This window comes from Equus caballus, chromosome 7, assembly GCF_041296265.1.
Source record: "Equus caballus isolate H_3958 breed thoroughbred chromosome 7, TB-T2T, whole genome shotgun sequence".
NCBI classification, from domain to species: domain Eukaryota; kingdom Metazoa; phylum Chordata; class Mammalia; order Perissodactyla; family Equidae; genus Equus; species Equus caballus.
In genome coordinates, this window is record NC_091690.1 from 42,920,135 (window position 1) to 42,935,205 (window position 15,071).

Below are 15,071 nucleotides of genomic sequence, written 5' to 3' on the forward strand. Positions count from 1 at the left end.
CGACCGCAGCGCGCCGGGGTCCCCGCCCGCAGCCGCCAGCGCCTGGGTGCGTAGCTCCGCGGCAGGCCGGGCCGGCTCGCTCGGCTGCTGGGCTGCTCGGCGCCGCACCCTGCGGTGGGCGGCCTCGGCCACGCGCGTCCGGCCTCTGAGCTGCCGCGGAGCTGCGCCGCCCGCTCTAGCTGCTCTCCGCCGCCGTCCGCTCGAGCTCGCCCGGGGCTGCGGGCGCGGTGCCTCGGTCCTCCGGGCGTCGCAACCGGCCCGCTCCCTCCCGGGGCCGCGGGCTCGTTCCGCCGCCCCCGCCTGCGGCGCGGCTGGGTCCGCCTGCAGCCCTCTGGCCTTCCCGCAGGTCCCCGCCCCGGAGAGCGGAGCGGCCCTCCGAGCCCGGCCCGGCCGGCCCGGCGGGGAGATGAGCTTCTTCGGCTTCGGGCAGAGTGTGGAGGTGGAAATCTTGCTCAACGATGCGGAGAGTAGGAAGCGGGCGGAGCACAAGACGGAGGACGGGAAGAAGGAGAAATATTTCCTTTTCTACGACGGGGAGACGGTCTCCGGGAAGGTGAGCCTCGCCCTCAAGAACCCCAACAAGCGGCTGGAGCACCAGGGCATCAAGATCGAGTTCATCGGGCAGATTGGTGAGTGGGCCCCGGGCCTCCCTCCGCGGCCGTCCGCCGGGTCAGGGCGCCGACCGGGGCGGGAGAGCGGGCGCGGCGCGGCCTGCCGGACCCTTGTCCCTCGTGATCGCTCTCCCTGCCAAAGGGACCGCGCACCGCGAGGGGTGGGGGCGCCGAGGGCGCGGAAGCACGGGGAGCAGGCTTGCCGGGTGCGTCGTGCTGGGCAGCTGGCCCCGGTACCCTAGTTTCCCTTCAACCTGCCACCCAGCTTTCCTCCCTGCCTCCAGGATTTCGGAGTGAGATGCTCCTGCCATAGCCTGCAGGTGGGTTTGTTCCGGGGAGACCGTTCTTCCAGCACCGCCTTTGCCGTCGTCTGGACGTGCACAGCTGTCAGACAGATTAAGCTGGTCCTCTGTGCCTCACTTACTTGCACTCCCATCCGCTCCTTTTTCTTGTAGATGTGTTGTGAGAGGGTCGGCTCACTAGTATCTTATATCTCACCTTAGCTCTGAACTGCCTATCCTTGGACATGTTTTGAGAAAGAAGCCCTGCAGTCTTCAGCCTCAGGCTTGCTGTCTACCTAGCCGGTATTTCTAAGACTTCTTTATTAGAATGCTAGTTTTCAACTGACTTATTTTCTTCTTAAAGACAAAGAAAGACCAAAATTAAATGATCAAAATTTCTCAATGGCCCAGCAGTTTTCAAACATGATCATTAATAATTAGAACTAGACAGTAAAAAGCAGTAACGATACAGAAGGTTTTGGGAGCTGACAGTGCAGTTGAGGTTGTCTGCAATTCTAAGACTATTTTGAGTCTTGTGTTTATTAAAACTCTTAGGTCCTTCTGAAATAAATTGTTTTTGTCCTTAGGTCAGGAGTAGATTCACAATAAATACTCGTGTGAGCTGCAAAAAACCTCTGGCAGAGAATTCATACCCTGTTCCACATGCTGCATGTATACCCCTGGTTTTAGGGACTTTCTGTGAAACTTCATTAACCACTGGCTCTCATATCCTTAGATTCAGCAAACTCTCCCTTTTACAGAGGCAGGAAACACTGGCACAGGTAGGAGGAAACTGGAAAAAGGAGTCTTTATGGCCTGTCTCTGCAGTCCACTGCTCACCATTGAAGAAAATGAAATCAGCTTGAAGACTGGCTGATCCTATAGGAACCTTTATTTGTTACTTTAAATCCAAAATGAGTAGCCTTTTATGTACCAGAAAGGAAGATGAAGAATGAGTTTCATCCCCTCTGCTCTCCTGCTTCTGGCTGAGATAGAATTTCTCAACGGCAGCACTGTTGACGTTTTGGGCCTGATAATTCTTTGTTGTTGTAGGATGTTTAGCAGCATACCTGGCCTCTACCCAGCAAGTACCAGGAGCACCCCCAAATTGTGACCACAAGAATGTCTTGAGATATAGCCTTATGTCCCCGGGAGGGTGAAATCACCCCTAATAAAAAAACCACTGGGTAGACAGGATGAATCCAAAGCATTTTATGCTTAGCATAATAGATGAGAAAGTCAAAAAGGCCTTTTCTACTTAGAATTAGTATTTTAAAGTAGCAGTTTTAAACTGATTGCATGGATTCTTTGGCTCTGTAATATAAGTGTAGACAGGCACGTTTAGTCTGTGTCTCTACCATCATCCAGGTGGTGATACCTCATTGATATGTGAAAGACAACTGGCTTGTCCCCTGCCCCAGCAACATGATGAAATGAGCTGTTCAGGGGCAACGGTGTCCAGGCCTCCCTCTAGTCTAAATGACAGGAAGTGGAGGAGCCTGCTTGCTGTACTTGCTCTGCCTGGCTTCTTGTCTAATTCCTGGAATCCCAGGACAGCATCCCTGCCGAGTTTTCTGAGAACCTTCTATTGCTTCCATTAATAACTCTTCCTGGGCCCCTGAGCACTGTGTGCTGAGTTGACCCTGTGACTTTGGGGAAGCTGAGCCCCTCTCTGAGCCTCAGCTCTCTCACCTGTAAGGCAAGGATAACAAAATCACCTTGTGAGAATGTTGACATGTCAAGGGATCATGCTTCTTGCAGAGTATGGTGTATTTGTGTCATATACCTAAGACAGTCTATGAACTGACCTCAGGGTACCAGAGCGAGGCTAGTGAGTAACTTTGCTGAAGTTGTGGTCATGTGGTTTTCCCCTTCATTGCATTCTTTGACTATGTATGATGTGGGTGGAACTCCGGTCAGGATCTAACGTTGGGCTATATGGGTAACATACAGTATGGGTCTTGCTGAACGGGGGTAAGAAAGTTAATATCATTATGCTCTGTCCACCTTCTTCACTGATTTCCATTTTAACTCAGAATTTTTCTTCTTGTAAACCATAGTCTCTTGGATTGGGTTCTTTGTTTTTTCCTTCCTTTCTTCTTGGGAAGAGTTCCACAGCTTGAAAATGAAGTGGTTTATGTAATTACCCTTCTTATCCTTATGGTTAATTTCCTATCCTTCCTGAAGAAAGTGTATTTGTCCCACCTGTGTATCCATTAGAGGGACAGCCTGGTATGTAGTTGAGGGTCAAGCAGACTGGGTTACTGAAACTAGATAAGGCTTGGTCTGTGATGATACAGCCTTTGCTAGGGTCTTGTGAGGACTAGAGATAATACACGTGAAGTGCAGGGCTTGGCACATATAGTAGGTACTCAGTAAAAGAGGCTTAAGATGATCATTGTCATTTTCTTCTTCCCTATTAAGCTTGATCCATCAAGAAGTTTCCAGGGGCTAGACCTTTACAACATGTCACCCTGCAGTCACCCCTGATTCCTGTGCAGACTCTCCATGGGAAATGTTTGCTCCAGCTTAGCCTCCCCTCTGGTTTCCTTGTCTGCATCCCCACGTTGCCTTCCCAGTCTCTTCTCCTGGAAGACGTGCTAGCCCGAGTGAAAACTTTATGGAAGGGACTCTACACAGAGTCCTTGCACAGACAGCTGTTTGGTTATCTGTTGCATTGGGCCTCTTTGGACCCCCCGTTCCTCATAGTGACCCAGACCCTGTTCAGAAAAGCTCCTATCTCAGTCTTGGTTTTGGAGGTAGGCAAGAAGAAGGGTGACTTTTGTCCCCTGGCCCACATTTTTCCCTCTGTAACTTGCTGTGGCAGTCTCATCTGCACCCGTAATGTCAGTGCCTTCTTGTATTCTGATGACTCCCGAGCTGTTTCTTCGTTCTGACCTGACGTCTCTTTTGAGTTCCATGCCTGCGTTTCCAACTGCCCACTAGATATCTCCACCTGGTTACCCTACAGGCCCCTCAGAGATACATCTCAAACAGAAGCCCCTTTCTTTTTCTGCTCCAGCCCCAGCCTGCTGCATCTCCTATTTTCTCCCTTGTTGGCCTTGGCATCCCAGGGCCATTCATCCTCAGAAATCTTGGAGTCATCTGAGACCCTTGATTCCTTCTCCTACACATCCAATTGGCTTCTAAGTTTTGGTCCTCTCCAGCAGTTCTCTAATGTATCTTAAGTCTGTGCTTCCTCTCCATTCTCAATGCAACTGCCCTTGTTATTTCTGTTTGCAGCAGCCTCTTAACTGGTCTTCCTGCCTTTATTTTCCTCTTCTTTCAGTTCATCTTCTGTGAGAATGAACTTTCAAAAAGGCACATCTAACACTGTCAGTCCCCTCCTTAAGATTCTTCTCATTGACTCCCTCTTGGTTAAAGGGAAGGGCGTATGCAACTGTTTTCTGAGCTGACCCCTGCCTTTTTCTCCAACCTCATCTCTCCCTAACCCTTCACCCTCACCGCTTGTAGTTTGCTCAGAGTATCATGTTCCTTCTAGTGTCTTGGCATCTTCCCTTTGTATGTGAATATCTTTCTGAAAGGCATGACCTTCCACCCAAGCTCTTCCTCATTCTTAAAGCCCAGCAAACATGACACCATCAGAAAGCCTCCCCAGGCTGGCTGAAGCACTCCTTCCCCTGCTTCTGCAGGCCTCTTTGGTACCTCTTTTTAAGCGGGACGTGACAAGCTTGTGACTTTGTTTTTTTTAACTTGTCTGTCTCCCTCACTAAATTCTGAGCCCCTGAAAGCCACGCCTGCCTCAGTCCATTGTCAGTCCACTGGCTAACCTCTTGTCTCAATGGCTAGCACCAAGTAGGTGCTCAGTCGCTGTTTGCTAAGTGGATACACTGGTCAGATCCAGGAATTTACAGAAGCTATTCCCTGGATTTTTTTCTCATCTCCTCCTGGATAAACCAGAGTTATTTTAATGAAAGAAAGGGTGAGTACAGGTTTGCTTTGCTGGTTACGCTAAGACGCGGGCTTCCAGCTTGTGCTCGGGCGGAGGTGTCGACGAGCTAGGTGCAGCCTTACTCCAGGCCACTGAGAACTGCGAAGACTGAGGGAACTTGGGTAAGGAAGCAGTATAACTAGGTGTCAGTTCACTTGCTCTTGCGTCTTTCTTTCGTCATACTTTTTTATGCCAAGTTGAAGCCGATTTCTCCCTGTATATAAGAAAACGAGTTGTCGTACCTGTGGTCCATTCAGGTCTGCACCAACGCTCTGAGGTTGCAGTTTGAATTTGCCCCCCTGAGAGTACAATAAGGTCTCACTGATTCACCTGTGTTGTATCTGTTTTTCTATTATCCTCAAATGTTTTTGAGCCACGTTGGGATTCTTCCTGCACCTACTGTACTTTTTCCTATGGCCTACTCTAGGTTCTAACAATGCCAACAAACATATGGTGAGGGCATCTCCCATGTCACTCTAGCAGCTCATGGCCCACATTTTTAGAAGAATGCAATGTGGTATGTAAGGAGCATTGAGGGAAGTTCTGTAATAGCTAGAAGAAGGAGAAGATAGAAGAAAGTTCTGTAACAGCAGAATGAGAGGCCATTTTTCAGCTGGATTAACTTGGGGAACACCAGTGGAGGATGTAAGGCAGAGCTGGGCCACCTTGGAGACTAATGGGGTTAAGTAAACCAAAGGTAATTAGAAGGTCAAACTTACAGAGGAAGGCGGACATGAATACCCTGCCCTCCGAAGCCAGAGAGATAGTACCTGGAGTTTTTAAGTTTTTAAAACTAATGCTACTGGATATACTTGAACCCGTCAGCATCAATCAAGCTTGTGCTTCTAAAAACTCCACAAGCTTTCTGTATTTTAATTCATTAACCCATGAAATGCTTAATAGGCACATTGAGATTAAATGGATTGATTCTGGCCCATTAGTAAGGTGTTGCAGGGCTTGAAGTAGAGCTGTGTTGAGGTGGGTGTGGCAGCCCAGAGGCCTTACTGCGCCAGCAAGTTGACCAGGGTCCAGGAGATGGAGTGGATGTGGCGAGCACGAGTCTTGACTGGACTGCCAGTCAGCAGACAGTGGCTGGAAAATTAGGATGAAGAGGAGGCTCTTCGGAGGACTTTTTGCTCTTGCTGACTTAGTTTCTTCCAAGATCAGCGTGAAGCCTGGACCCAACATGGCCCTGGCCCAGCAGGAACTCTCAGGGTGTCTGTTACAGGATGACCCTGTGATGCCAGGCTGGCTCAATTTCCTTCCAAAGTGGCACATTCACTCCTTAACCGTTGGTGGCAAGTTTCACCATGAAGACATCCTGACTACAAAAGTCATTTCCTCCTGTTGGACTAAGAAGGAGGCTCAAGACAGAGAAGTTACCTTAACAAAAAACTTGGTCAGTTCCTACTTCCTGCTTGAGATGACTGGTCCCTGAGGGCCTTGGAGGTTGGGGAGAACTAGAGATGACTTGTGGCTACATTTTTGGGACAGAAGAGAGGTAGTTTATAGTCTCGTTAGGGCCCAGACCTCTTGCTAGAACAGCCTTGGATTTTCTGTTTTAATTTATGCAAGAGGAAACCAAACTTTCTGGCAAATAAAGTACGGCTACTGTTTTTGCCCCTTTGCCTCACAGGGTTTGCAAAAGCATTGCAAGTGGCTTGTGAATTATAAATTAAAAAGCCCAGTCCAGCCCCACTCAGACTACACAGTGGCCACTCTTCCGTGACACTGATGAAGGAGCTGGTGCTAACATGTGTCCAGCAGGAAGAGCACTAGGGAGAGCCTGGTGCCCTGCAGGGACGGACCTCTCCTGCCAAAGGCCCGGCCCCAGCCAGCTTCCCCAGCTGGGTCAGGCACACCATTGTTTGCGTTCTCAGATGCTGGCAGCCTGGGTGCTCTCAGAGCACTCTTGGATCCCTCTCTGTTTTGTTTCTCATGTTGCCTTTGGGCTGTGTGATCATATCTGTGTATTTTTCCATACTTCTCCTTCCATCTTTCTCTTGACTCTGGGATTTCCCACTTAAAGTTAATGGACGTTGGGGTTTTGCTCTGCCTGCTGTTTTCTCCTGAAACTATGGCCAGAATCCAGTGCTTGGGAACTGAGGTACCGGGTTTCCCCGCTAAGGGAACACTTCCCGTGTAGGAGCCAGGACTGTCAACAAGGGCTCTTGTAGCAGTGGACCAGGAAGAGTAAGTGAGGAGCCCTAGTCATGGGCTGGCAGTGGCTCTGTTCCTACCCAATCACTGCACTTCTTTACTTTTATTGGGGGGCACAGTTACTGGCTTTTAAAATGAGCAATGGGTTACTCACCTCACCTGAGCGTTTCCCCACACAGTTTGTGACTTTCGTCTCCCATTTAGCAGTTTTGTGGATCTCACTACCCAGAATGCTGACCACTGCTGATTCCATTTAGTGTTTGGAAGAGAAGGTGGATTGTTTGTAATATAAGATGGATCAAAGTGTAACTACATAGAAAATCAGCAACAAGCTGTAATCGCAGAATACCGTGTACATTCATACAGAGGTGGCAGCACTAGTTTGGATTAACCACACTCCTGCCACCTTCACAGGTGAATAAATCTTAGGACAGGGCCCACTTGGCTTTAGAATGTCTCCCTCTCTGGGGTAAGAAGGTTCCCTGTGGAATAGGTTTGTCAGGGCCAGCCCTAGGGCAGCAAGGGGTTGACTTTGCACTCAGGCTGAAAACACCGCCTGAGAGCATTTTCTCCTTCTGGACACGGTTCTTCCCAGCGCAGGGCTGGACACTGCATTGGCTCTTGGGAGGCAGGAGATCTGATTTCTTGGGCTCAAGAAAGCTTCGATCCTTATCAGGGTTCAGACGTTGTGCTGTCCAGGTGGACCCAGAGCAGATGCAGCTCTGCCCCCTGCCCCTGATGCCCAGGTTATCCCTGAGAGAGATCGCCTGCTGTGCTCTGGAGACTTGGAACCAGGCCCAGTTGCCGGTTGTCCCAGACACTCCTCTCTGTGGACCTGTCTATTTGTCCCCAAGCAGCCAACAGCAGAAATGGCAAATATACTCTGCCTGGTCCATTTTCCTGGGTGGTCTGCACCCCTGCAGTTTGCAGCTTAGCATAGGACTGGAGCCCAGAAATACCCGAGGGGTGGTACCTTGACTGATGTGGCCATGGGTAATCACAGTCAGTATGAAGTGTCCCTACCGCACAGCCAGGTACTGGGGGGTGCCAGGAAGCTGGGGATTTAGGCCTTCTCTAAAGATCATGCATATAGCAGAAGTTAATGCTTAAATAGCACAGCACATACAGACATAAAATAATGTAGGACACATGGTGGCACGAACTTACAAAGAAATACCAGAACTATTGCCAGAGGAGGATGAATTTAGAGCAGTGTTCCTTAAAGTGTGGATCCTGAACCAGCAGGACCAGCATGCCCTGGGAGCTTGTTAGAAATGTAAATTCTCGGGCCCTGCCGCAGACCCCCGATTCAAAAACAGTAGGGTGGGGCCCAGCAATCTGTGTTTTAACAAACCCTCCAAGTGTTCTGATGCTCACTGAAGTTTGGGATAACATTAAAGCTTCTTTGTGAGATTGGCCACATGCATGCCTTTTTGAGAGAGAGTAGCAGCCAGTGGCTAATACTGTTTGAGCATCTGCTCTCTATTAGCTGCTGTTGTAGTCCTGTCCCTGCTTTACCACCTCTCTTTCTCACAAAACCTTAGGAAGTGGGCTGTGTTATTACTGCCACGTTAGCAGGTCCGTCCTAGCTATCTCGCAAGGTTGTTATACGGATGATATGGTTAAGTAACTATGAATATGCTTTCAAAAGTTAGAAATAGATTTAAACATGTGTTTAGAGAAGTGTGTTTGTGATAGCGCTTCCCCTGATGTACTGCTTGCTGAGATGCTGCCCTGAGGTCCTGGAGCAGGTTACACTGGGTTCTTACTGGGCCGCAGGATTTCTCTGTATGGAACGGAAGAGTGTTTGGAAAGGTAGGAGGGAGACAGAGCAGCATGCGGGGATACCGTGAAGGGGTGGAGTAGGAGAAGGGAGGAGTCAGAAACAAGGCTGGAGGAAGTCTGTTTTGTGGGGAGGGCTTTCAGAAGCAGGGTTCCTGCAGCCTGGAGCCCCTTGCTAGGCCTCGTGTAGCTCGGGGTCTGGTAGAGGAGGCTGATGCTCTCTCTCCAGAACTCTACTACGATCGTGGGAACCACCATGAGTTTGTGTCCCTGGTGAAGGATTTGGCTCGGCCCGGAGAAATTTCTCAGTCACAGGCCTTCGACTTTGAATTCACCCATGTGGAGAAGCCGTATGAGTCCTACACAGGGCAGAACGTGAAGCTGCGGTAAGTCGTGCCCGTCGTTTACTCACATTGCTCCAGAAGCTGCCCCATGTGGATGAGGACCTGAAGCTGTCCACATTTCTGAGGATCTTTTTATGGGTATCAAGAAGGAAAAGTGCTGAGAGCAGTGTGTGCTGGTAAATGTTTGACAGCAGGCTCTCTGCGAGGAGAAACTCCTCCTAGCTGGTCGCATTTGTCGGTTTCCATAGTGTAAATGTTCCCCCCATGGCCTATTTCAAGCTGCCAGCCTGATGTCCTTGAATGCAGAATTGGAAAGAGGTGTACAGTAGCCACCTATATGTAGCATTACCATCGTACGGAGACACTAGGTGTAAACTCTAGCAAAATAATTAGGAAGCAGTGAGTTTTTAGTGTGTAGTACCTTTGTTTTTAATACAGTACAGTTGTAAGTTTATATAATTTAATTATAAATAATTGCTGTGTTTAACAACCAATTCATAAAATTCCTGAAAATTCAACAATTGGCTTTTGTACACTGGTACAAGCTACCTCCAGCACACCACTGGCTGGGCATCAGGACATACTGAGCCTTGGTCCAGCTCTGCCACACAACAGCAGTGTGATCCTGAGCTCTGTCACTCCGCTTTCTCACTTGAAAAGTGGGTAAAAGATTTGGATTCTAATTCTAGATCTGTCTTCTCCATATTTTGAGGTGATGAGAGAATAAGACGTTGATGCCATGTGACAAGTTCTTAAAAAATTAATAAACATGATTTAAGTACATGGGATTGTTTTTATTATTCCAGTCTTGGAAACTGAGGATAGGAACTGACCCTAGGGCCTCTGGGGTAAAAAAAATCCACGGCAGGTGACTCTTGGATGTCACCCGAGATTATGTGATGTCACTGGGATACTTCCTCCATCACTCTGGACAGTGGGTTCCAGGTCTTGATGCTGTCTCATAAGGTCAGCTTGTCTTCATCACCTCAAGGCCTGGGTTTAGGATGGTGCAGACTGCAGCAAGACCATTCCTCCCTTCTTTCTCCCTGGCCTCCCCTCTTCCATCGGAGGAGTGATTGTAGGCTCCTCTTTTTCAGTCTTTGCAGAGAGATCTAAACACTTGACGTGACCCCCACTAAGGACAGCATTTCATACCTGCTCTTAGAGAAGACAACAACGCTGAGGATTATCTAGTCGTCACCTAAACGTGGCTGTGGGATTTAGTGTTATTTAATTTTATTTTTGGGGTGGATTTCTCTTAAATGTTTTTATGTTAGAAAGAAACGTGTTGAAAACAGTATGGCAATTCATCAAAATATTAAAAACAGAATTACCATAAGATCCAGCAGTTCCACTTCTGGGTATATACCCAAAAGAAGTGAAAGCAGGGTGTGTACACCCACGTTCATAGCAACATACTCACAAGAGCCAAAAGGTGGACACAACCTGACTGTCCATCAACAGATGACTGGATAAACAAAATGTGGTGTGTACATGCAATGGAATGTTATTCAGCCTTGAAAAGAACAAAATCCTGTCATATACCATGACATGGATGAATCTTAAAAATATAATGCTAAGTGAAATAAAGCCAGTGATAAGGAGACAAATACTGTGCGATTCCACTTATCTGAGGCACTGAGAGTAGTCAAAATGGTAGAGAAAGAAGGTAGAGTGGTGGCTACCAGAAGCTGAGGGGATGGGCAGTTAGTGTTTACTGGGGACAAAGTTTCAGTTGGGGAAGTTGAAAAAGTTCTGGCACTGGATGGTGGTGATGGTTGCACAACGATATGAATGTACCTAATGCCACTGTACACTTAAAAATGATTAAAATGGTAAATTTTATGTTATATATATGTATTGTAGGGGAGGAAAAACACTTTTTTCTCTACCCATCTTAGGTTCATTGGCTGAGGCCCTGCAAATTAGACTGAGAAAAGACAGATGAGCAACAGAAAAACAAGTTTATTCACGTGTGCATTGTGCATACATGGAACTTGGTGATCAGTAACTCAAAGGGGTGGTTAGAACTTAGACTCACGTGGGCATCTTAACAGAGGAACAGTAACTTTACAGAGAAGTGCCAAGACTTTGAGCTTCTAGAGGCAGCAGATCGTAGGAAGGTGCCTACGTGGGGGAAACAATGGAAGATGAGGTGGTTTTAGCAAGCTTTGTTAGGTATATTTCTCTGGTGCAGTGTCTAGGGATTAAGAAGGTCCTGCCCTTCATGGTAGAGAGGGGGAGGGCAGACAGTTTTCTTGTGTCTGCTCCTGTTCAGTTGCTTTCAGCTCAATGTAATCCTTATGCCAGGATTTTGGGGTGGCATACTCTGAATTCCTTCTATATTTTACCACAATAAAAAAAAAAAGTGTTGCTGTCCAAATGAGATGAAGACTTTAGGGTTCATGTTGAAAAAGAGAGGAAGTAAAGAAGGGACAATTAGTTCAGGGCAGTTTATAGAAGATGTAAATTCCAGATTAAGAGCTGTTGTCTTATTACATAGGCAGAGAGAAAACATGAAAAGATTGTTTTGGACTCTTTTCTTTTTAGGCAGGGTTTTGGTTCTTTTGGAAGATTAATTTAAAGTCAGTATGTAATATTTGATGGATGGGAAGAGTGTGGAGACAGACTGTTAGAAGGCTAGGATGAGGTGCCACGAGTTAATGGGAACAGGCAGAAAATGGGGAATTTAATAGACATCAACGGAATTTACCAATGAGTGGAAATACAGACCAAGGGCTATCAGGAGGAAGAGATGATTTGTAGAAAAGATGATTCATCCAATTTTAAAGTTTGAAGCACTGGCAGAATAGAGAGGTGTAAAGCTGACTAGACAATTGGAAATGCAAGCCCAGCAGCCAGGATGGAGAAGGGCACTGTTGGGAATCGGCTCCTCAGAGGTAATAAGTGATAGGTTGTTGAAGGAGGAGAGCTCAGGGCAAGAGGAGCCTGGAACCCACAGGAGTACTGGGGATATGAGGAGGAGGAAGGCGGAGGTGAAGCAGGGTAATAACCTGGGGAACCAGGGAAGAGCGTTTCAAGGAGGAGGAAGTGTTTTACACTCTAATGGAGAACTGATGCCAAAAAAAGGCCACTGGATTTGGCAAGTGGGAGGCCATGTGTTACCTTCGGGAGGGCAATTTCTGTTGGGTGGTAGAGAGAGAAGCAAGGGTCAGGAGTGGCAACGGGGGAAGAAGCTGCACTAGTTAGAACAGGACCCCTCGGTGACAGCTGTTTCTGAAGAAAGGTGTCAAGAGGGTAAGGCCTGGAGGGTGTTGTGGGGATTGATGAGTTTAGGACTTTGTATAAACTCAAAGGATTCAGAAGCCTTTAGCTGGAGAGAGATTGAGTGTGCTGAAGGATCAAGGTGCTGGACAGTGGTTCCCTACCAAGTGCCCATTAGAATCTCTGGGGAGGCTTATAAATGTCAATGCCTGCATCCCTTTCCAGGACCTGTACATGCCAGATGTGCCAGGGCTTCAGGATTTTTAAAGCCTTTCCCCGGCGAGTGATTGTAATGTGCTTCCAGATTGAGAGTTATTCTGCCAGATGGAGGAGGAGAAAAGGTTTTGAGAGAGAGAGGTACTGTTGGAAGGAGGAAAGGATGGGCAAAGATACAGACACACACCTAGGCCCTAAGTAAGAAACAGCACAGAGCAGAGAAGGGAGAAAGCTGTAAATCTTGACTCCGAAGGTCTTCTCAGCGGAGTAAAAATGATGTCCTCCACAGAGAGGTGGAGGGGAGGCTTGAGAGCCTGAGCAGTTTGAAATGGCTTAGGAGCAGATGTCTTGAGGAATGTGAGGCAAGTTACTGAGATGAATAAAAGGATTGCCAAAATGCAGTTTGGGCCACACAGAGGAGAGTAGCCTAAATGTGTAGTTGATCTGGTTAGCAACTTTCTCCAGGAATGCTTGACAGGCAGTGGGCATCATGTAAGTTTTATTTAGAGGAAAATATAACTAAAGGGGTGTTTCTTCCCTCATTGGGTGTTAGCATAAGTCAAGGGGACAGGGATACTGGGGAAGGCCATGCTGAAGTAGCTGGCCATAGAGGCCAGGCTCGGCATACTAATCCCTCCAGGGGCTGTGTCTCTGCCTTCCTTCTGACTTACCCCTAGCTGCCACAGGAGCCCCTCCCCTAGCATCCTAGGTTCAGCAGAGGCTTTCTGAGTTCATAGCAGGTCCTCTCTTCCCTCTGCTGCTTTACTGACAAGGTTTGCTATTCCTGAATGCCCTTCTGTCTTTCCCTATAGCACCTGATTCTTGTATCTGAATGAGCACTTGCCGTGTGTTCTAATTTTTCTGTTTATTTCCCCATCCCCTCGGTGGACTCTGAGCTTCTCCTGACACTGTGTCTTAATCATCCTGTGCCTAACAATAAATGTTTGCTGAATGACTAACTGACTTAATTTCTCCATCCCCTATTCTTCTCTTTTAACTGTAAGGGACTTGAAAAATGCTCCTTGATTGATATTGTTAAATAAGCAGGCATGCATATATAAGAGTATAAGAGAGGTCCCTGTGCCCAAAAAGTCAGGAGTTAGTTGAAGAACTAAAACCTGTTCACAAATAGATGATAGATAGTGGTGAGGGCCATGAAAGACTTAAAAAGAGCATGCTATTGAAGTATGGAGCAAGAAATCACTTTTACTTAGAACAGGGTTCTTAGCCCAGAGCATGGGCTCCAAAAGGCATTTGGGGGAACGGTCTTTGAACTCCCTGGAATTGTAATTAGAAATTTTGTGTATAAGTGCATATGTCCATTTTTTCTGGAGGAGAGTCTGCAGAGGCAAATTCACAAAAGATTACAAAGCCCCAGAGGTTAACCACTGTAAGGGGTTTCTCAAGTGGGTCAGTTCGGTGCGTGAACCGGGTAGCATCTGAAGACTGGGAGTGTCCCTTCATGACATGTCTGTCTCCACAGGTATTTCCTTCGAGCCACCATCAGCCGCCGCCTCAATGATGTTGTCAAAGAGATGGACATTGTAGTTCACACACTCAGCACGTACCCAGAGCTGAACTCCTCCATCAAGATGGAGGTCGGGATTGAGGACTGCCTGCACATCGAGTTTGAGTACAATAAATCCAAGTAAGTGTCTGGGCCCCCACAGCTGTGGAGGAACTCATTTAGGGATATTAAGAGAGGACTCGGTCAGAATGCAAAGCCTGAGCCTCTTGCCTCTGCTGGGTCGTGGTGGCATGCTGTGCATACTTAAACTAAACTATATTAAATTAAGACGGTAAATTTAAGCTAAACATCCTATGCTGTCTTTCAAAATCAAGCTAAAATAACTATAAGGTTATTTGTTTTGGATTCTATGTACAGCTATTTCCTTCTGCTGATGAGAAGAATCTCAGAATACCATTCCAGTATTGTTTGTATCCTACATACTGTATGTCTTGAGAAATCGAAGTGAGGAAGCCGGACACCACCAGAGTCTGCTGCCTCCTCCCTGAGCTGAATGAACTGTGGCCAAGAATGTTTGATGCTTTTTTATAAAGATCATTAGATAATTTTATTTTAACTGGCAAGTTGGGAAGCCACGTGTGTTTTAAACTATGTTGACTGTTAGAACATCAAAATATTTGTGTGTAAATCACAAAACTTGCAGTTCAAAAATGTACCATAAGCGCCTTTCTTTTCAATATAATATATTGCTGAAAATGTTTGAAAATCAAATATGCAGAAGTAAAAGTGTATTCTAGGGGGCTGGCCTGGTGGTACATGCAGCGGTTAAGTTCACGTGCTCTGCTTCAGCAGCCTGGGCTTTGCTGGTTTGGATCCCGGGCATGGATCTGTGCACTGCTTATCAAGCCATGCTGTGGCAGGCATCCCACATATAAAAAATAGAGGAAGGTGGGCACGGATGTTAGCTCAGGGCTAATCTTCCTCAAAAAAGAAAAAGAAAAAGTATATTCTAGTCACAGAGAGGTGAAAAAA

General features: G+C 47.3%; 1 protein-coding gene across 2 annotated transcripts in view; it reads left to right on the forward strand.

The window, feature by feature from the left end:
* The window catches only part of VPS26B (VPS26, retromer complex component B), a 21,751-nt gene continuing 6,680 nt past the window's right edge, over positions 1–15,071 (forward strand). For both annotated transcript variants that reach the window (XM_001502943.5, XM_023645164.2), the window contains exons 1-3: positions 1–629; positions 9,016–9,172; positions 14,055–14,219. In XM_001502943.5, coding sequence (XP_001502993.3) covers positions 407–629; positions 9,016–9,172; positions 14,055–14,219 — 545 coding nt within the window. In that variant the 5' untranslated portion in view covers positions 1–406. The remainder of the gene's footprint in view (positions 630–9,015; positions 9,173–14,054; positions 14,220–15,071) is intronic.